Source organism: Theobroma cacao, chromosome 9 (assembly GCF_000208745.1).
Source record: "Theobroma cacao cultivar B97-61/B2 chromosome 9, Criollo_cocoa_genome_V2, whole genome shotgun sequence".
NCBI classification, from domain to species: Eukaryota; Viridiplantae; Streptophyta; class Magnoliopsida; order Malvales; family Malvaceae; genus Theobroma; species Theobroma cacao.
In genome coordinates, this window is record NC_030858.1 from 32984855 (window position 1) to 33006519 (window position 21665).

Consider the following 21665-nt stretch of genomic DNA (forward strand, 5'->3'; position numbering starts at 1 on the left):
TATTATTTTATTATTTTTAATTTATTTTATTTTTAAATAGGAATAATTTATAATTTATTTATTAATAATTAATAATTAAATATTAATATTTTATTTATAATTTAATATTAATATTTTAAAATATTAATATTTTATTATAAAATTGGAATTAAGTGAGAGAAAGAGGTGTGAGAGAAAAATAATATTTTATATAAATGAAGTTGTAATTTTTCAAACTTGTAAGGGGTATTTTTGTCTTTATCAATTTTTGAATTTATTCCTCAATCATGGAATAGCTAATACCATGGGGGAGGATGGTATTAGTTATTCCTTGGTTTTAAAGGATTTTGGAGAATAGCCATTTCATAGGAATGGTTATTCCTTGGATCATTTTTCAACCAAACAAAGGAACCAAAATTCTTTAGGAATAAAGGGGGAATGGCTAAACCATTCCCCCAACCAAACATGCTAAAAGAGTAGCTAAGTCGAAAAGGGCAGAGTCTAATTGGAGGTCGTCATAAGACGACATCATTTCAAGTTTGGAATTGAGGTTTTCTAAGAAGGAGATTGCCCCTTGTGTGTCTCTAGCTGTCACTAGATCCTCTACCTCCTCACTCTGATTCGCTTCTCCTTTCTCCATTTTCTTCTTTTCCTTTTGTTTTTGGTTGCTCTATTCCTTCACAAGAACAAATCTATGGCCTTTTTTTTTCAACAGCCACTATATTTTACATATCGACTGAAAATATTTAATATTAGGCTTTTCATTTTGAAGCCCAGCCAAACGAATTAATTTGTAATAGCTAAGCTATGCTTCATGGGCTCTATGTTTTAGATTAGATTTTATTGATATTTTTTATTTTTTATTATTTTTAGAAAAATAATAAAATGTAAAAATATCAATCACATAAAATCGTAATTTTTTATCAAGAAAATTTGTAACTTTTTTTTATAGAAAATCCAAACTTTTTACTATTTTCTTATTGCTAAAGGGGCCAACTAAAAAAGAACAGAAGAGCCCATCGTTATAAATTGGGTTGAAATTTTAAAAATTATCTTTAATTATTATTGAATTAAATTATAAGTCAATAATATATTAAAAATGATAAATTATATATAATTCAATTATGAAAAATAATTCTTGTCTGTTAGATTTTATTGAAAGTAAACTTTCCTCATTAGTTTGAAAAATACTCTTTATCTCTCATGAAAAATTAATTAATGTTAAGATTTCATTAATCTAACTGACATTTGTTCAAAACTAACTTTAAAAGGTAAAAACAGCCTCATTTTGTTTTATATTGACATTGAATTTCATCTGTCCATAACTTAATCTCTTCCACTCAATCTCGTTTTTTCCTTGTTTATCTTTCTTTCCCACTATCGATAGGTTAGAGAATCCAAATGTGTCCAAAGTAGTCATAGTCACCTAGCCATTTTGCATTGGCTCATGTCGCAACCTTTAACTTAATGAGATCAAGAAGTTGCCCCAAATTTCAATTTTTGCCTCGGAACACCATTTTGTTGCAACATAACCAAACAAACCATAACGAATTAAAAATCCCATCCCCACAATTTGACATCCCATACTTTTAGTGCCACTACATTTCAAAAAAAAAAAAGACCTTCATGTCATTTGGGACAATCCACTTGCATCAGCTCGTCCATATTTTCCATACATCCTCACTTATGAAAAGGTGTTGAACAATTTCTTGCTCCCTATTACAAATGTAACACACAGTTGGAATATTTTTAAACAATCCCTTTTGCACGAGCTCATGTTTGATTGTTATCCGACCATAATGGAGTTGCCAACTGAAGGCCTCCACCTTGTGGGTGGCTAACATTACCAAAAAATAGCCTATTTCCAACGAAATTTTCTATTGGAAATAGGCTGATTTTCATTGGAAATACTTTTTTTTGACGGACTTCCAACAAAAAAATTCGTGAAAAATTCCGTCGGTAAAAGCGTTGGCGGTAATACTTTCCGTTAAAAATTCATTGAAAATTTTCAACGAAAAATTTCGTTAGAAACATATGATTTTTGTTGGCTACGTCATTCAAATTTGTTGGAAATTCCGTTGGAAACTATTGTGAAAAGAATTCCGTTGGAAAAAATTTTGACAGAAAATTCCGTAAGAAATGAATTTCCAACGGAATTTTCCATTGAAAATTTTTTTTGGACCAAAAATTCCTTTGGAAATGAATTTTCAATGGATTTTTTCGTTGGAAATGCCTTTCCAACGGATGTTTTTTGTTGGAAACGCATTTCCAACGGAATTTCGTTGGAAATTTCCAATAGAATATTCCGTTGGTGATGTATTTCTAACGGAAATTTTTTTACTAATTTTTAATTGCATATACTTTTAGTAATACTTTTCCAACAAAAATGACTAATTTTCATTTCGATAATAAATTATTAATTCACATCCACATTTGACTTTCAAAATATATAAAAGAAACACACATTAAAAACCGAGATTCAAAGTTAAATTCATACAATTAAAAATTACTCTAAACACACAATATCTAAAAAAATTAAACACATATGAATATAAATCTAAATGTGTTATGAAACAGCTATACTAAAAAGTATCCAAGTGTAGTAGTGAAAAATAGACATCATATCATGAAATGTTGTGTTCTTACTTGTCAAGATTTTAGCTTGAAGGTCCCGCATTTCTTTGTTTTGAAAGTGCATTAGTCATGATCATGGTTTCCATACGTGCCATAAATTCACTCATGCTTTCCGCCATTGCATTCTTAATTTCTTTATGTATTTCCCCACGTATTTCCTCACGTATCTTACCCAAGTTTTTTGAAAGATTTTTCACTTTTTCTTCCAATGCAATTATAGGACTGGTAGCATTTGAGTTGATAGGGCCACACGCAGACTCAGATGTTGCTACATTGTTGTGTGTCCTAGTATGTAAAGCTGTAGCAGGCACTTGAGTACCAAACCCATACACGTGAGTGCGTGTAGTCTCCATCCCTCCAATTGCTTCAGTCCAAGCATGCGGATCGAATTCTGGCTGAGAAGATGAATCCTCACCATACCTCTGCGATAATATAGAATTATACATTTCCTACATAAAAAATTAAATAAGATTATTATTCAACTAGATCGTCAACTTTAAAGTAAAAATTAATCAATTTTGTACGTACACTCGTAGACTTGAACTTGTTATCTATAAAATCACCATGACCCCTTAAACACTTATGAGTGTGATTAAACACTTCCAAAAAGCTAACATCTTGTTTCATCTCAATTGCCTGCATATATTTACAACTATATATACTCAATCATAATCGATATATATATAAATAACATGTAAGGAAAAACCAAAGTCAAACTACTAAACATACAATTTAAATTTAGTTTGAAAGAAAACCATACATATAAATGCAAAGTTAGATTAATTCATACCATCCTTTTTGCATGAACCACAAATAGAACTGAACTGCCAGTGTGCTTCGGAATGCTTCCTCTTTTTGGCGTTAAACGATTTTGCCTTACTTTTCTCAATTTGTTTGGCCATTCTTCTGTACCCCACATCGTATCAATAAGGGCATCCCAGATTTCATTTGTGATCCATTCCCTTGACATGCCTTTGCAATTCCTAATGTTGTTTGTTTTGGCTTCTGTCATTGCTTTATTCTTTTCTTCTGAAAGCATGTCTCTTAACCGATTGGAACAAATTTTATCCCATATTTGTCGAACCAAAACATCTTGATTTGCAGACCAAACACATTTTTCCTACAGCAACATAATAACGTAATTAAAAAAATTGATACAAATTAATTGAAAACAAAAAGTTATAATTTAATTGAATAACAAATATAGTACTTGAAATTTTTTAAATATTAACTCCTTTATATCATTAGGGACTTTCCTCTATGTCGACCATGGACCATGGAAGTGATTTTTGATGATCCTTGTTATTGTAGTTGTGACCCCTTGCTTGAAAAAAGTACTGGTAAAATATAAAAGAAAATTTTTATATATTAAAATTTATAACAAATATAACAATTTCATTATAATGCAAGATAACATATCTTTCCCCAATAAGGGTTATATGCAATCTGTCAGATGGATCTACAAGAGTCTGTAATCCTACACTAAGCCCTCTATCCCTTGACCTTGAGGATGTATCATCTACATTTGCACCTAAATCAATAGATGTGGATCTATGAGAATCATGAGTAGATGTCTCATTTTTTACTTGCTCTGCAGATGCACCTAACAAAGAAGATGGCTCAGAGGGCACATCATTATACTCCTGCTGCATCTATGCTTGAATGGATAGATCAGCAAACGCAATAGCATTTGTAGGCAAGGACATACTTCTAGAGGCATTTGTTGTTCTAGGTCTCGATTTTGAATGCTTCCCTTTAACCATCGTTCCTATAATATTTTTTTTGTTAAAATTCAGACAAATTATTTTCAATAAAATTGAAACAAAGTATAAAAATCATCAATTTACAACAATGACAAGTATGATTATTCATTTGTACAATCAAAGCTGCAATTATATAGTACTAAATTCAACATTTATAAATATAAACTTTCGGTTATAATTTTATAACATGTCAAGATCTTTCAATATTATAAAATTAAAGTTAAACAACTATGTAACAAAAAATACAAAACCAATATCATATATGCTTACCATCATCAATCACTTTCAAAATAAGCAAACTCATGTTCTTCATTATTATCACTATCATCACTAAAAGTTTCGCAATCATCGTCTTCAAGTTCTTCTTCATCTTCATTTTCATCTCTTTCCAGGTCATCTTCTTCATCTTCATCTCTTTGCATGTCATCTTCTTCACCCCCAAACTTGAGATTTTGTTAGTTCTCGAGCAAAAGAAAATAAAAAAAAAAATCCTTGAACAAGAGATAGAAGTACCAAATCATGATTTCTCAATTTTTCCTCAGAAATCAACTCAAATTCTAACTTAAGGTAACGTACGGCTAATCTTTAATTCATGCATCAATTCAAGTGAAAACTTACTTTTCGAATGGACTTTCGTGTGTCTGTGAATGCTCTCTTACAAAGAATATCATGTAATTTAGATTAGTTTTATGTTAAATATAAGCATAGATTAGTACTAGGATCCCATATGTTTGCTTTTCATCTCTCTCTCCGTTAATATAGATTAATATTTATTCAATGATCAATAGGTCTTTATCAAGCTTGTTATGTAAGGCTAGGGTCAAGGTATGATAAAAGATATATTTAGGCTCAGATCAAAGTATGATAAAAGATATATTTAGGCTCAGATTCACCCTAAGCACTTAATCAATCTAGGATAAATAAAAAGCTCAAATTTTTTTTTGTATAGCACCCCCAAACTTGAAGTAAACTTTCTTTTATACCTCAGATTTTATTTCTTTTTTTTAACCCCCAAACTTATTTTTGACAATTATAAACAAAGGGTGATTTTGCTAACAACCATCACTTTTTTTTTCACCTTTCTCCCTCAATTTATCTTTAAGCTCAAACCATTCCTTAGAAAAACTAAAATACTTAGAGGGTGAAAAGCTCAAATTGCTTGATTTAAATAGATAGGTCAAGGCTAACATAACTATGTAATTACAAAGAAAAGGTAAATTAGGCTTAAAAAGGGTGACTAAAGATAAATATAACAAGGTAGGCTTAAAAAGGCTCAAACGGTCCAAAGATGGCCTAAAACACTTACTATCCTAAGTGTTATATAAGATTTTGCCTCAAAAGAGAATCAAATAAATTCTAGAATTCTTGATTTCACTATACTTTTTCATCAACATAAAATCTCTCTAAATCACACAAAATGTCACGACCCGGTACTCCTCTCGAGCCCGTGACAACCGTCGCGATGCCTCGATCGACACTCATTATCGGAATGTCAACCGGAACCCCGCAAGGCTTTAATATCAACTTATCATTTCCCATGTGAGTTGCCGATTACTACATTCTAAAAGATTTTAAACTGTTTCCAATTTAAAACAAATAAAATAATAATTTTCGTCTCACAGGGGTATTTTGGTCATTTTTTCAAAAATTTCGAAACTGGCTAAAATGTAATATACAAGTACAAAACACATAATTCATAATCAAAATGAGTTTAAAAGTCTAAAATCTTCATTTAAAACGAAATTATGCTTATTTGGAATATAATAAGAAAATAAAAGAAATATTAAGTAAAATATTCGATTTTCTTATGAAACAATATTTTTAAAACACTGCATAAATAATTTTTACAGCGTCAAAGCAAAATAAATTCTTACATTTAGTAGTATAGATATCTAGAGTATGATATTTAATTTACAATAACCAGTGGACCCCGAATAACCAAAAGTAAAGAGGACTGTGAACCTACGGTTTAGAGAATGCAAATCTCACAGTAGTCCTTGATGAGATTAACTATCTACAGTCTAATTTGAGCCTGAAATGGATGGAAATGAGGGTGGTGAGATTATAAAATCCCAGTGAGTAAACAGATATCATCATAAACATCTAAAGTTGAGTACATGGAGACCATAAAATAAATCATCGTAAACTGGGTCACAACATTAAAATCCATTTCATTCAAAATACGTAAAGAGGCTTGTGAATCTTATAAATACTAGGCTTGTGCCATAAACCCATCTTCGGAGACACCTTGACCGAGGCATTCTACAGAGACCTCCAAGGCTGTTAAAAATTCACATTTAACATAAAACACATTTTTCGTTGGACATCACAGTCGTTCCTTGGCGTTGGCTGAGTTCTCTCTCACGTGATGGTTTAGCGTGAAGTGAATCCTAACTTTACCCCAGGAGATACCCTATGCGCCTCTCCGTTCGAGGTAAGAACATAATGGGGTATATCGTGCCCCTCTAAAAGGTTGGTCCACAGAAACTCCCTACTGCAGTGATTAATTAATATATAATCTACCATACAATAAAACTCAATAACATGATATGACAATTTTTGTAATTCGCAGTCTTTCAAGGCAACCAAACAACGTATTTCAATACAATTGCCAATTAGCCAATCATGCCCGATTATTCATAAGCCAATCAATTTAAACAATCGAATTGCAACAATTAACAGTCTCCGTGTACTCTATTTTTCAACATCATTATTAATTTCAAAACAATTTATAAATTAATTTCATTGAAACACATTTATTCATAAAACATGAAAATTTACCTTTTTAAATCCCTTTTTTCATAGAATTCATGAAATCATCTAAAAACCACCCTAGATAATTAAAATGACAGTAAGTTTACTCACTCTGTCCAGAGTGCAGATTCTCGAAATACTCAAACTACTGGTCCTCGGGTGTAATTCCCTTGCCTTTATCAGAAGACTCACCACCTTGATATAGTACAAATCGAGAAATTCACCACATTGGTACTAAATTGAAATTAAACTAATTTAGACTACCAATGCATGATAAGGAATGCAAAAATGCATTGGTAACTATCTAAACCTGGTATTGGCCTAATTTGTCCTATCACCCGATTAAATTACTAACGCGTCCAATTAAATCTCAAATTACTCCAAATTGTTCCAATTCTTTTCCAATATCTTAATTCACCAAACTCAAATCAAATAACCTAAAATTTGGCAAAACTATCTTCACTTTTCTTCTTAAAATTTTCAGCCAATAATGGTGCATTAACACCGTGATTTTTCCTACTACTTTTCCACACCATATATCATCATTTTCTAACCAATTCTCCTAGAATAAAAATCAAATTCATCCTCACTCAACATATGGTAAATTCAGCCATTGATGGTTGTTGGAGAAAATGAATTCTTTTCTTATTGTTTTGTTTCTAAATATGCTAAACTAACTAAAAACACTAACATATCTTAAAATCAAATTAATCCAACATCTTTCTCTCTCCTTACCTATTTTGACCAGCCATGAATTCATCATGAAAGCATGTAATTTAAGCATGAAAAAATAAGGAGAAATGCTTAAGGAAAATAGATTTCAAGCTTAAGTTGAAAAATCCTACCTTTTTCACTTGTTTTCCTTGATTTTTCACACTTTTTCTTTTGAAATTCTTCACCTAGGGTTTGTTCTTCCTTTCTTTCCCTCTCTTCCTTGCTTGGCCGAATATTTGGAGAGATAATGGACTGATTTATGCTATTTTTAAGTTAAATAATAAAATATCCTAAGCTTGACACTTGTCATTTTCTTGTTGGTCCATTTTTAAAACTTTAAAAATTTTAAACCTTTTATCTCCACCACATGATTAGTCAAAGGTCAAAATGAGGATAAGAGAAGACCATGTGCTGGACAAATGTCCTGGTGGTGGAAAATTAGTATTTTACCCCTGAGGTGGCAAAAATACCATTTTACCCCTATGCTTCAAAAATACCGAAATTATAAATTTTTCACTTATCAACCTCAAATTATGTTCTAAATAGTTAATCTTGATCAATCTTAGTCAAAAATTTCATCCAACACTCACATCTTAACCTCGGGTGGTAAAATGACCATTTTACCCCTAGGTTATGAAAATTTTAGTTTGACTCCGAATTGATCCTTGAACTCCGAATCACCATTTTAAGTCATTTTGGAGCTTTAAAATTCTCAATTTCACCTTAAATTCTCTATTTGATCTAGTTCGAAGCTTAGTTCAACTTAGTTATACTATTAAGTACACTACCGACTTTTAACGATTTTTGGGGCTTTCCTAGCATGCAAACATGCTATCCGTCACATGCATGTCATGACAAGTATTTTATAAGGTCAGACTTTACACAAAAATTCTAAGTAAAAGAGTATAGTGCTCAAATTATTGGAAGTCACATTCTAAAATAAAGCTAACACAAGAATATTACATAAAATTAAATCATAACTATATGTTTCCCAAAAGCTAAGAATCAAAAGATAATTAAAATATCATCCTAGGATTGAGACAATCATGAATAAGGTGCAACTATCTCAATTTTTTTTTGAAACAAAAATAAACTTGCAACACATAAGTAAACATGCAAGACATATCTTAAAATAAAGCTAACTAAACATAAAAAAAAAATAAACAAAAAAAATTCTAAAACACTCCCCCAAACTTAAATTGCACATTGTCCTCAATGTGAAAAGCTAAAAAAAAATATATAAGGAAATTAAACTTCCTTATCAATGGTGGTAATGCCTTGAAAGCTTTAATTTTCTTTCTCTTCATCTTCATGCTTTCCAAACCTGCATATACAACAAAACAAGCTAAGGAGAGGTTATAACTACTTATTTACATAGAAAAACAAAAAGTAACAAAAATAACTACTAAATCTAAAAGGATATAACTTGGGTTGCCTCCCAAGAAGCGCTTTATAGTCACTAGCTTGACTTTAGTTGAGGTCTCCATTCACCCTTTAAGGAGGTTTGAGTTTGCATGGAAAAAGCTTGAGGTGTGAAAATAGTCTCCGCCTAAGATGAGGTTGTAATGGATTTAACTCAAGATTTGGTGCTTGCTCAACCCAAGATAGTGGAATAGGCTAACTTTTACTCAACTTCTCAAATTGAGTTCTTCTTGGATAATACACTTTTGGTGTAGCTTTCAAAACATATGCAACATTTGTCAATTCTTCTTTTTGGTCCTTTGTTGTTACATTTTGAACCAAACAAGCTTTAAAGAGTTTATTTGGATTTTTCATATCAACAGCCTCTTTGGGTAACTTATCAACTATATCTAGAAAAGGAATGGGAGGCACATATGGCTTGACTTGTGGTGGTGTAGATACTTTCTCCGCTTGCTTAATTTTTTCATCTTGAACTTGATTGCTAGAAGTATTTCCCTGATCTACTTTATCTCCATCATCTACCACATTCTTGCCATTTACCTCATCAAGATGTTTACCATATTCTTCTCTTCTAGGATTAAGCTCAGTGTCATTTGGTAAAATTTCTTGAGGCCTATTGTTGATGTAATTGACAAGTTGGTCCACTTGAGTCTCAAGAATTTGGATTGATTCTGCTTGACTTTGAAGGATGGCATCATTCTTTGTCATGAATTGCATTAACATATCCTCCAAAGTTAGCTTATTCTCAAGAATAGGGGTTGTAAGTTGTAACTAGAAATCATGCTAAAAAACAGGTTGTGATGAATATGTAGGACCCTGATCAGTACTCCATAAAAAATATGGGTGATTCCACCATGTGTTGTAATTGTTGGAGTACGCATTTTTTTGTTTCCCATTAAAGCTTCCATTAAATTGCATTGATTCATAATAGGTTGGACAACAATCACTTGAATGCCTATCTCCACAAAGCTCACATACCACAAAAGGACTTTGAAAAACATTAACACCCCAAGTGTCAATTTTTTGAGACAAAACATCTACTTCAGCAACCAAAACACTGATAGCCAATTCATAATCACTAGCAACCTTTTTAGGCACAAATTATTCAGATGTCCACTAATAGTTACAATAATTCATCACCTTAACTAAAAGTACTTGAAAATAAAATAAAAAAAATTCAATTAAGACTAAATTTGCTTGGTATTAGTATTAGTAAAAATTCTAAAAACAATTTCCAGGCAACGTCGCCAAAAACTTTTCAGTTAAATTTCACTATGCAAGTATACATATCGAATAAATAGTATAGTAGCAAGCAGAGTATCAATCCCAAATAGAATTGATTTAAAATTTTACTAAGTATTAAAATTAGAACAATTTAATCTTATCCAAACACTCAAAATTAATTGATTAACTAAACTAATTAACTAAAATTTAAACCAATAAGAAAAATCAAAATAATAATAACTTAAGAAAATATCAAATCAAACAAGCATAAGATTACAATATCCTTCACACTTCATCTAAATCTTACCTCTCTTCCTTAACTTATTTTAATGGGTTGAATTGCTAACCTAGAGTCCTAAATTATTTATAATGGTCTCCAGACTCATCCTATAAAAATATCTATTTTAACCAAAATACTATATCCCTATGTGAATTGAAATTAAAACAGACTCATTAAGTTCAGGCTCAAATTTGGCTATATATGACCTATAGGTATATCTTTATCATATACGCAAATCAATTAATATGATCATATGCTTTCTCAATTTTAGTCTACTCCGAACTCCTTTTCCCAAGTTTGTTTAGGTTCCTAAATTAATTTAATTGGTGATTAGGCAATTAAAAAGCATTAAGAACAAATTGGAATAAATAATTCAAATCCCATAAAAAATAAGCAAGAAAGAGATTAAAAATTTACATTACATGTAAGTTCAATTGCAATCTTAGAAAAAGAAAATTAGCTACTCATAATTGAAAAATAAAGTAACATTGTATAAATTCAACCATTGAAAAGTAATAAGAAAAATAAAAGCCAAGAAAGAAAACAAAACAATATTCGTCACCTTGATCTCCAAGTTTCAGCCTCAATTCCTAGCTTCTTGAATCTCTCAAAAGTTCTCTTCCTAATATTGTTAAATATATCCTATTTATACTAATAAACTTAACCTAAAATTCTTTAAGCTGACCTAGGGTTTAATTGGGCTTAAAAGTGCAACGAGAGGCCCAAAAATCAATTGTCAATCTTTACAATTTTTCATTCTTGGCACAATACATCCAGTAATTTTTCGACACAATTTTCTCTATCTTCCAAGCAGAACTGGGCAAAGTGATCTTAATAAAAGTTGTAGCTCTTTCTCTTAGCTTTCCAATGATTCAAGAATAGTATCATTTGAAGTTCTGTAGCTTGAGTTATGGCCAAAACACATAAGCATATGCAAACAAACTTTTGGGTCTTTCAACATCTCACTTTCCAAAATTAAGCCCAGTTCTTTTATTCCTACAAAAAAAAACTAATAAATAATAACCAAATTAAAAGGAATAACATAAAATTTAAATAACTAACTTAAAAGTAAACTAATTATAAAAATAACTAAAAATAAGTAAATTATAATTGAAAATTGAGGACTTAGCTAATATTTCATAACAAAATTGGACTAAAATAATTCTATAAAATAGAATTATTACATCTTCTTCATCTTCATCTCTTTGCATGTCATCTTCTTCATCCTCAATCAAGAAATTAACCTCTTCATAATCACCACTTGCTAAGACTGTAAAGTTATCAAGTTCTTCCGTCGAAGTACCATTAATTGAAACATACACATCTTCTTGGTATACTTCTTCATTCAAATCAATTTCATTTTCTCGATCTCCACTACTAGGAATGTGAAATCTACTCCTAGCTTTTGTTTTAAATACTGCCCACCAATCACGTCAATCTCTTTTGGTTGATGGATAACTACTATAATAAACTTGGTAAGCTTGTGTAGCTAAAACAAATGGTTCATTAGTGGCAAGTATTGAGTTGCATTTAATGTAAACAAGACCATGCAAAGGATCCACCTTAATACCTTTTTCAATGTCAAACCAATGACACTTTAATAGCACAACTCTGTTTCCGATACTAAAATACTCCAACTCGATTATATCCACTAAAATACCATAAAAGTCACGCTCATAATCATTGTGAAAATTTCCTTTTATGCAAACCCCACTCTTCATTGTCTTACAATTTTGGCCGTAATCTAGGGTGTGAAACTTGAAACCATTTACAGAGTATCCTTTGTAGCAGCTTATCATACATCCTGGACCTTGAGAGATTTCAAGTATATGTGGGTCAATTTCATCCTTATGTTTTGCAACCTACGAACATGACATACAAGATCAAAAATTAATAATTACATAATTAATGCCTCAATCTTATTGAAAGTTTACTTCTAATTTACATAAACTTACATAATTTTTAAACTATTTCATGAATCTTGCATCACGTACTTTCTCCAATTCATCTTCCGATATATGCACAACATCTCCCTTGACCATTTCATCAAATATCCTATCATCATATCCACAATTTAGTGACTAAGTTCATTCTTATTATCAATCATTTGAGTTTATGGTAGAATGGTAGTTACTTAATATATGGGAGCGTCTCTTCACAATTTATTAAAACATATAGCTCAGCAGCATAAAACTCATACTCATCTAAAAATCGAGATTTATCTAATGGAACAAAAGCTCGCCCAAGATGAGTGAAAATTGAAAGACGACCAAAAGAGTTCACGTCTCCCCCATCATCATTACGTGGCACTCGATTTAATCTTATTCGCACAATAGGTTCAAAATACCATGAGCAAAACGAGGAGATTTCCTCGATAATAAAAGCCTCACATATAAATCTTTCAACAAAGGCTCGATTCTTTACTTTATTCTTCAAATGTTGCAAAAACTTAAAAATCACAATATTCATCAAACTTAATAAGTACCTTAAACTCTTGTAATAAACTATTTTAAAACAAATAACAATTATAGTACCTCTCAAATGGATACATCCATCAATACTGGACGGGTCCACCAACCTTTGCCTCGTAAAGTAAATGAATCGGCAAATGCTCTACAGAGTCAAAGAAACCGGGACGAAAGATCTTCTAGTTTGCATATAGTTTCACATACTTTTCCTTGCAAAGCTTTCTTATGATCTACAGGTATTTCAGTTGCACACAAATCTCTAAAAAAGTAATATATCTCAGTAATCGCATCCCAAATTGAGTGAGGCACCATATCACTGAAGACAATTTGGAGAAATCATTGCAAAAAAAATGACAATCATAATTTTTCATCTCATAAAATTTACAATCAATTTCATTAACACACCGAGATATGTTCGACGCAAAGCCATCAAGTAATCTCAATTGTTTCACCCAAGCACAAACGTTTTTTATTTCCTCCTTTTTTAAGGTGTATGCAGCCTTAGGCTTGAAAATTTTTCCATTATTTTTCACAAATTCTAATTCTAGCCACTTGCAATACACCTTCAAATCTTGTCGTGCCTTTAAGTTGTCTTTCATCTTTTCCTTAACATCCATCATTGTGTTGAATATATTCTCAAATACATTACGTTCAATATACATCACATCTAGATTGTGATGAATAAGAAGCGTATGCCAATAAGGTAGATCCCAAAATATACTCTTCTTCAACCAATTATGATTTACACCATAGTCCGAAATCTTCTAGTCACCACATTTGTTCCGAATGAGAGATAAGGAAGCAAATTCAAACGTGACAATATTTCCTCACTTGATAATCGAGGAAATAGTGAGTCATGTTCAACTCTTTTTTTAATAAATTTGTCTCTTTGCTTCCTAAAAGGATGATTAGGTCGCAAAAATTGCCGATGATAATAAAAAAAACAAGGTTTCCTACCATGATCGAATATGAAAGACTTAGAATGTTTCATGCAATACGGACATGATAATCGTCCATGAGTACTCCACCTTGAGAACATACCGTAAACAAGAAAATCATTAATTGTCCATAATAATGTTGCCCTCATATGAAAATTTTGTTTCCTATATCCATCATACGTGACAACACCTTGGTCCACAATACTTTCAACTCATCTATCAAAGGCCTCAAGAAAACATCTATGTTTTGACTTGAATTTTTCTTCCTCGGAATAACCATAATAAGAAATATATATTGTTGTTTCATACACATCCATTGGGGTAAATTGTACACACATCATTACTGGCTAAACAGAATACGGTTTTGCAGTTGGTCCAAAAGAAGTGAAACCGTCAGCACATAACCTTAGTTTGACATTTCGAGGTTCCATTGCAAATAACTCATGTGTGCGGTTGAAGTGTTGCCAAGCCTCACTATCAACAGGGTGTTTGAGGACTCTATCATCACTTTGGTTTTGTGCATGCCACGTCATATGTTCAGCAGTTTTACATAACATATAAGCCTTTGAAGCTTGAGTATAAGTGGCAAGTAACGCAAAATCTTGTAAGGTATTTTCTTCTGTCTTTTCACACTTAATTTCCTCAATTTATACCGAGGATGCTCATATATCATACAATGCTCAAAATTAACAGTTTCCTCATAAAATAGCATACAATTGTTTTTACAAGCATGAATTTTGATATATCCCAGTCCAAGTTTTACTATTTTTTTTTTCATTCTATAAAAGTCAGTAGGTAAAGTTTCATCTGATGGCAACATATTCTTTATTATCTCCAACAGTCAATCAAAACATAATTCACTCAAATTGTACTCTGACTTAACATTTAAAAGTTGCGACACAGCTGAAAATGTTGTGTGCTTTGTGCAACCTGACCACAAAGGTTCCTCTGCATTACTTAACAAAAAGTAAAAGCTAGATGTATTTGGGTTTGGATCTTCTTCCACAAACCTTGACTCATTTTCATAACCATAATTGAAAGCAACTTCTGAACCCATAGAATCTCTAACTATTCTATTATATAGATTTTCTATTTCCTCTTCATATGTAGGTCTCCATATTCTTCATGTTCATCATTACTAGCATATGATTCAACTCTATCTCTACTTCTTGATGATTGTCCAACATCATGTTCCCCATGTAAATTCCAAATTGTGTAAGCACTAGTAAAACCCCTTTTAAAGATGTGCTCTGTCACCTTATCAAAATTTAGAAACTTGTTACTACATCAAGAACAAGCGCATATAATTTTATTCTCCCACATAAATGTAGACTTAGAACTTGCAAAATGAATGAATTCATTAACTCCATTTATAAATCCATCTCTAATGTATCAATTAGAAGTTAAGCGACAGTACATCCAAGAGCGATCTCCTATCATTTTGTAATCCCAAGTGTCATAGAATATAACAGTCAAGAGTAATTTCCACTGTTGTTTACAATAAAATTTGTTAACAACTATATTCCAATATGAAAGACTAAGTTAAACAATTTAAACATAAATTTTAAAAAATAATTACATCGAGGATAGTATAAATGATTCCATACAAGAATAAAAACAAAAAACCAAGATAGTACATAAGTGTAACTTTATAAACGAGTAGATAAATTCATATTCACGAGCTTATCTATGTATTAATGAGTACAAAGTTCTATAAAACCAAGTGACTAAGAAATGGCCAAAACTCTTTTACTTTTCCTTTTAAACAAAAATTAAGCACTATGAATTCGACCCCAACTCATGATTACTTTTGGATGATAAAACTAATCAAATTCCAACATAGGAAAGAAATTGCTAGTTTTTTTAAAGTAAAGAGTTTTGATTTTTTTATTATTTATTATTAAAAAAATTAAAAAATATTTAGATACAAAACTAATTAGTCAATTTCCCAAAAAAAACATACATAGTAAATTTTTTAAAAATGATACATATAATTTTTTATTTTTTCATATTTTATTTGATTTATATTTTCTTCAGTTTAAAGCTGTTTTAAGGAAAGTGACCAATTAATGTCATGACTTGACCAATTAATGAATATGAAACTTAAAAGTCTCATGTCTTCTTTGCTTATCATCGAGACAATACGTTTTGCTCCACTGCATCTCTTCGATAATGGATAAAAGGAGCATGAATTGGTTGGAAATGGTATAAAGTAGTTAATTTGATATGAAATCCAATTAAGCCTTAAACCAATTATGCTAAAGTTAATTCAAGTGGTTGTAATCAGTTAGGTTTTGTTAAGGATTTTAAGTTTGACTGTAATGTTGTTCTTTTCTTATGTGTGAAAAGTGCAACACAAAAAGAAAGACAGTATTATTATTCATTTTACATCACAATCAAAAGCAAAAGAATTAATAATAATAATAATAATAATAATAATAATAAAAGACTCCATCAAATTAAGAAGGTAAATAAGCAATCAATCCTTACTATTTATGGGAATCAGAAATAATGGGGTGGGATGGTAAAAGGTACTTGTGCTGAGTGACACTTACAGAGAGTGTTGAAAGATGTGGATAATAACAATAGAAGATGCAATTATGAGAGAACAAAAGCCGAGCAACTGATTTAACCAACAAACTTCTCTAGCATTCTAGTAAAAGAGATTTACATGAGGAAAGAGATTTACAATAAACTTTACAAAACAAAATGACCAGCAGCAACGTTAAGCACTCAAAATTAGGCAACAATGTCTGCAAAGTGTATGAAACTCACCACTTTTTCTGTACTATACCCTGTTAATCACTATCTTCACTAACTTTTGATGTAACCTTTAGATAATATCTTCACAATCCCAAATTTTAAAGCTTTTCATTTCCAAATTAAGCTCAAATCGGCATACAAAAAGCAGTGCAGCATCCATGAAAGGCCATAGCCTGCAAACTAGTTTTTTAATTGTTAATGAATACTCACATGTGAAATTAAACTCCACACATGTAAAACGGATAGTAATGAAGAGTACTTGCTTTATACAATCAAACAACAATATAAATTGGGAAAAGTAACTTTACCAGAGATGGTAGAATTTTCCAAGATTCTTTGCTTGATGAGCTTTGTTCAAAATTCTACTTCAAATCATAGCCATTATGTTTGTTGAGATGCTGGCCTTGCAATTCAAAGAAGAAGATTGACTTTGGCACCATTATAACCTTTTTTGAACTTAAAACTTCATTTTAACTTGCAGTAAAGGACTACTTAAATGAATTGTCAATTTCAATAAAAAAACAAATTTGTGAGACTGGATATTATCTCTTCGATTTTAAATTACTTAATAAAAGCGATCATCTCTTCGTCTCTAAAAATTTAAAGCCAACATCTCTGAATTAAGATCTCAAATTTGAGAGCATAAGCTACATATTGGCTATTGTAAGATGGTAGAGGCAACTAGATTTTTCTTCTTTGGGTGCTTTTGATCTCTTGTGCAGTCCATAGATAATCTTATTTGTATCAAAGCTGATACATAGTCTGGTTATTGAACCAACCAGTGGAAGAAAATGCATGGAAAAACCAGTATAGTTCTCGCCCATATAAACTGATAAACACAGGCTAGAAACATTACAAAGAAAAACATATTACACAAAATTTCCACACCAATAGAAAAGTTTTCTGGAAAGTTGAAAGGAGGAAAATGAAAATAGGCACATTGGTGACATTGCAGCAACCAGAAACTACTACAAGTCCTGACAACTTTGAATGTACCAGTGTGAATTATGAGCTATTGACGCCTAGATATCTGGAGAATTATCAACTAGACTAAGAACGATATCGAGTATTGAAAAGTCCTTACTGTTCATTGATTCCTCAAAAGGTCGAATTAGTCAGATAGTGATTAACTTCTCTAGATATAGTTATGAATTTCTACCCCAAATTCGTTGAAAAGAAGAAAAAGCAGACATTGTACCCTGTTAGTCAGATAGTGATTAACTTATCGGGAAAGTGACGAGTCAGCCAGCAAATTGGTTTCAGCCAAGGGTTTCGGCACAAGAAGGGGATCCACCAAATGGGTTTCACCCTCTGCTCTTGGGAAAGTGACGAGTCAGCCAGCAAATCGGTTTCAGCTAAGGGTCTCGACACAAGAAGGGGATCCAACAAATGGGTTTCACCTTCTACTCTCGGGAAAGTGACGAGTCAGCCAGCAAATCGGTTTCAGCCAAGGGTCTCAGCACAAGAAAGGGATCCACCAAATGAGGTTCAACTTTGCTATCGGCAAAAGAAGGGGAAGCAAAGTTGAGGATTTGGGGAAAGTGAGCGGCGCAGATGTTAGGGATTTGTAATTGAGTTATATCTGTTTGGTTTCTTTTAAAATTAAGTTGGGGAGTTTTAAAAACAGTTTGGCCGGGTGGTAGAATCGATTAAAGTCTAATTCATTTAACATTTGACCAAAGGTTCAATTCTTTACCTTAATACAAATTTAAACACTTTAAATTTTATTAATAAATTATTTTTTTATATTACTCAATATCAAACATAATGTTATATTACTAAATTTATTATATATATATTAATGACACAAATTATATGTTATACTTTGATATATATTACAAAATTTGTATAATTAATTATCAATATAATTTTAGAAAAAAGTATGATAATAACTAATAAAATTAATAACTGTAATCATATAAATGAAATTTACTATAAGCTTACATATAAAACATATTAATATATATATGTATGATGTTTTAATATTCCATATACATACATATATTGTCAAGCCTAACCCTAAATTATCTACCATGTTACACATGAGACTGATAGAGTGATTGTATATTTGAACAGCCCCGGAAGAATATTTAAAAGTCGGTATTGTGCTTAAAAGTATAAGTAAGTCGATTTATACCTCGAACTAATTAAAATAGAGATTTTAAAGTGAAATTAAGAGCTTCACAGTCCAAGGATGACTCAAAATGGTAATTCGGAGTTCGATGATCAATTTGAAGTCAGACCGAAATTTTCACTATTTATGAGCAAAATGGTCATTTGCCACCTGGGGACAAAATGAGAATTTTAGAAAAGATTTTTTTTGGCCCCATTTGACTTATTGGAGTATGATTTGAGGTTTAGAAGTGAAAAATTTTAATTTCGGTATAATTTGGAGTATATGGACGAAATGGTAATTTTGCCACCCTATGGGCAAATCGGTAAATTTTCACCTCCGACACTTGTCAAGATCAAGGGATTTTATTCATCATGGAAATGGATAAACATGAGAAATGTGTGGTGAAGAATTAAAGAATTAAAAGTCAAATATTTAAAATTTGAACTAATAAGGAAATGCCATGTGTCATGTTTTTATTATTTTATTGTTTCTTTATAAAAAAGGCATAAAAATCAGACAATTTCTTTCATATGGCCGGCCAAACCAAGAGCAAAGAAGAACAAAGGGAGAAAGGAAAAACAAAAACCCTAGGTGGAGAAATTCAAGGGAAAATTGGTGAAAATTTAAGGAAACAAGTGACAAAAGGTAAAATTTCTTGATTTTGACTTGTGATCTACCTTTCCCATGCATTTCTCCTCATTTTTCAAGGTTAAATTACATGTTCTCGTGATGAATTCATGGCTGGTTTGAATGGGTATGGAGAGAGAATGATGTTAGATTGATTTGATTCTAAGTTATGTTTATGTTTTTAGTTAGTTAAGCATGTTTAAAAACAAAACAATAAGAAAAGAACCCATTTTCCCCATGAACCTTCAATGGTCGAACCTTATGTGAAGTGTAGAAGTAATGAATTGATTTTGTGATCAAGTGAATTGGTTAAAAAATTGATGAAATGATGATTTATGGTGAGAAAATGGAATGAAAATTTTTTTAATGATAGTGCACCACAATGGCCGAAATTTTCAAGAAGAATTGTGAGGGTTGTTAGGCTGAATTTTAGATTATTGGAATTGTATTTAGTGAATTGAAATATTAGAAATAAAATGGAGCAATTTGGAGCTAAATCGAACACAATTGTCATTTAATCGGGTAATAGGCCGAATTAGGTCAGCACCACATTTAAGCGGTAGTCGGATAAGTTGCATATCATATCATGCATATAAATTGATTTTATAATGGTCAAGCATTGATGTGGTGAATTATGTATTATACATTGTGGATAGATGGTGAGTAAATTATACTAATAAAAGTACAGAGATTGTGCTTGGAAACTGAGATTAGGAGTACATCGACTCCTAGAACTGTGAGTAAACTTATTATCGTCTTAATTATCTAGAGTAGTTTTATACAATTGTGTGATTTTATGAAAAATGGGTTTAAATGGTAAATTGCTATGTTTTAGGAGAAATTGTGATTTTATAAAATGATTTTATAAATTTTTTGAAAAAATTGAATACTGGTTTTGAAAATAGAGTAATTAGAGACTGTCTGCTTGTGTTGTAAATTTATGATTTTAAATTGAATGGCTTATGACAATATATAAGCATGAATGGCTAAATTGATTTTTGGTGTTAAATTATTTGTACTGTGTATTCAGCCTTGAGAGGCTAGGTTGCGATAAATTGCCATGTCATGCAGAAAAAGATTTTATAAATCAAGTGGTAGATAAAATAATCCATAGTCACTGCAGTGGTGGGGGTTTCTGTGGACTGCCTATGAGAGGGGCGCGGTAACTCAATTATATATTTACCTTCGGGGGGAGATGTTGGATGAAGTATCTCTTGAGGTAAAGATTTGAGTGCACTTCACGTGGACCACCGTGTGAAAGTGAGACTCAGCCAATGCCAAGGCATGGCTAAAATTTTCGATGTAAAGACATTTAACAGCCTTGACGGACTCGGTTGGGATAACCTTCGATCAAGGTATCCTTGATAACTGAGTATGAGAATGATTTTTGGTACGAGCTAAGCTTTTCAGGAAATCATAAGCCTAGTTGTTTATTTGGTTGAAATGAGTTAAAAGGTAATAAAATTACAGTATGATGACTTATTTTAATTCGTCTTCATTTACTCGCCTTTAGATAGTTTAGATGGTGTCTGTTTACTCATTAGAATTTTATAATCTCACCACCCTCATTTCCTCACATTTTAGGCTCGAGGAATTCCATAGTTAGCTGACTTTGACAAGGACCTTCATTTGGACTTGAATCGGTAAAAGTTGTAGGTTTTCAGCTTCCGATACATTTTGGTTAGATGTGGGCCCACGTGTCGCTGTAAAAGTAATTTTATGCTTTGGTTATTTGCTTTATAGTATATATAAATATAATTAACTTTCACGCTATAAGAATTATTTACCGATAGCTTTATAAAAAATTGTTTTACAAGAAAATAGTTTATTTTATTGAATATTTTTATTATATTCAAATGGTCAAATTTTCACTTCAGATGAACGTTTTAGATACTTAATTTGTTTTTAAATCACTAAATATATATTTTCTGCTTACCTACTACATTTTTAGCAAGTTTTGAAATTTTTGACGAAAAATGACGA

General features: G+C 31.3%; 1 protein-coding gene and 1 long non-coding RNA gene across 4 annotated transcripts; both read right to left on the reverse strand.

Annotated features, from left to right (window-relative positions):
• On the reverse strand, positions 3975–7328 carry LOC108663296. Its single transcript, XM_018126909.1, has 4 exons — positions 7242–7328; positions 4647–4819; positions 4322–4381; positions 3975–4204 (listed from the first exon to the last, which is right to left on the reverse strand). The coding sequence occupies exons 2-4, from the start codon at positions 4801–4803 to the stop codon at positions 3975–3977; spliced, it is 447 nt and encodes a 148-aa protein (XP_017982398.1). The 5' UTR covers positions 4804–4819; positions 7242–7328.
• LOC18590207 lies at positions 16801–18509 on the reverse strand. 3 transcript variants are annotated; one of them, XR_001929467.1, is made up of 3 exons: positions 18138–18509; positions 17248–17342; positions 16801–17112 (listed from the first exon to the last, which is right to left on the reverse strand). It is a non-coding gene; the product is annotated as an uncharacterized LOC18590207 (long non-coding RNA). The 3 variants fall into 3 exon arrangements; XR_001929466.1 differs by having other exon boundaries at positions 17248–18509; XR_001929465.1 differs by having other exon boundaries at positions 16801–17119; positions 17248–18509.

Coding starts and splice junctions, on each gene's coding strand:
- LOC108663296 (XM_018126909.1), bottom strand. CDS start 4,803: ATGACATGCAAAGAGATGAAGATGAAGAAGATGACCTGGAAAGAGATG. Junction 4,382..4,646: donor TTTGAAAGTGATTGATGATG/GTAAGCATATAT, acceptor AAAATATTATAG/GAACGATGGTTAAAGGGAAG. Junction 4,205..4,321: donor AACAACAAATGCCTCTAGAA/GTATGTCCTTGC, acceptor GTGCATCTGCAG/AGCAAGTAAAAAATGAGACA.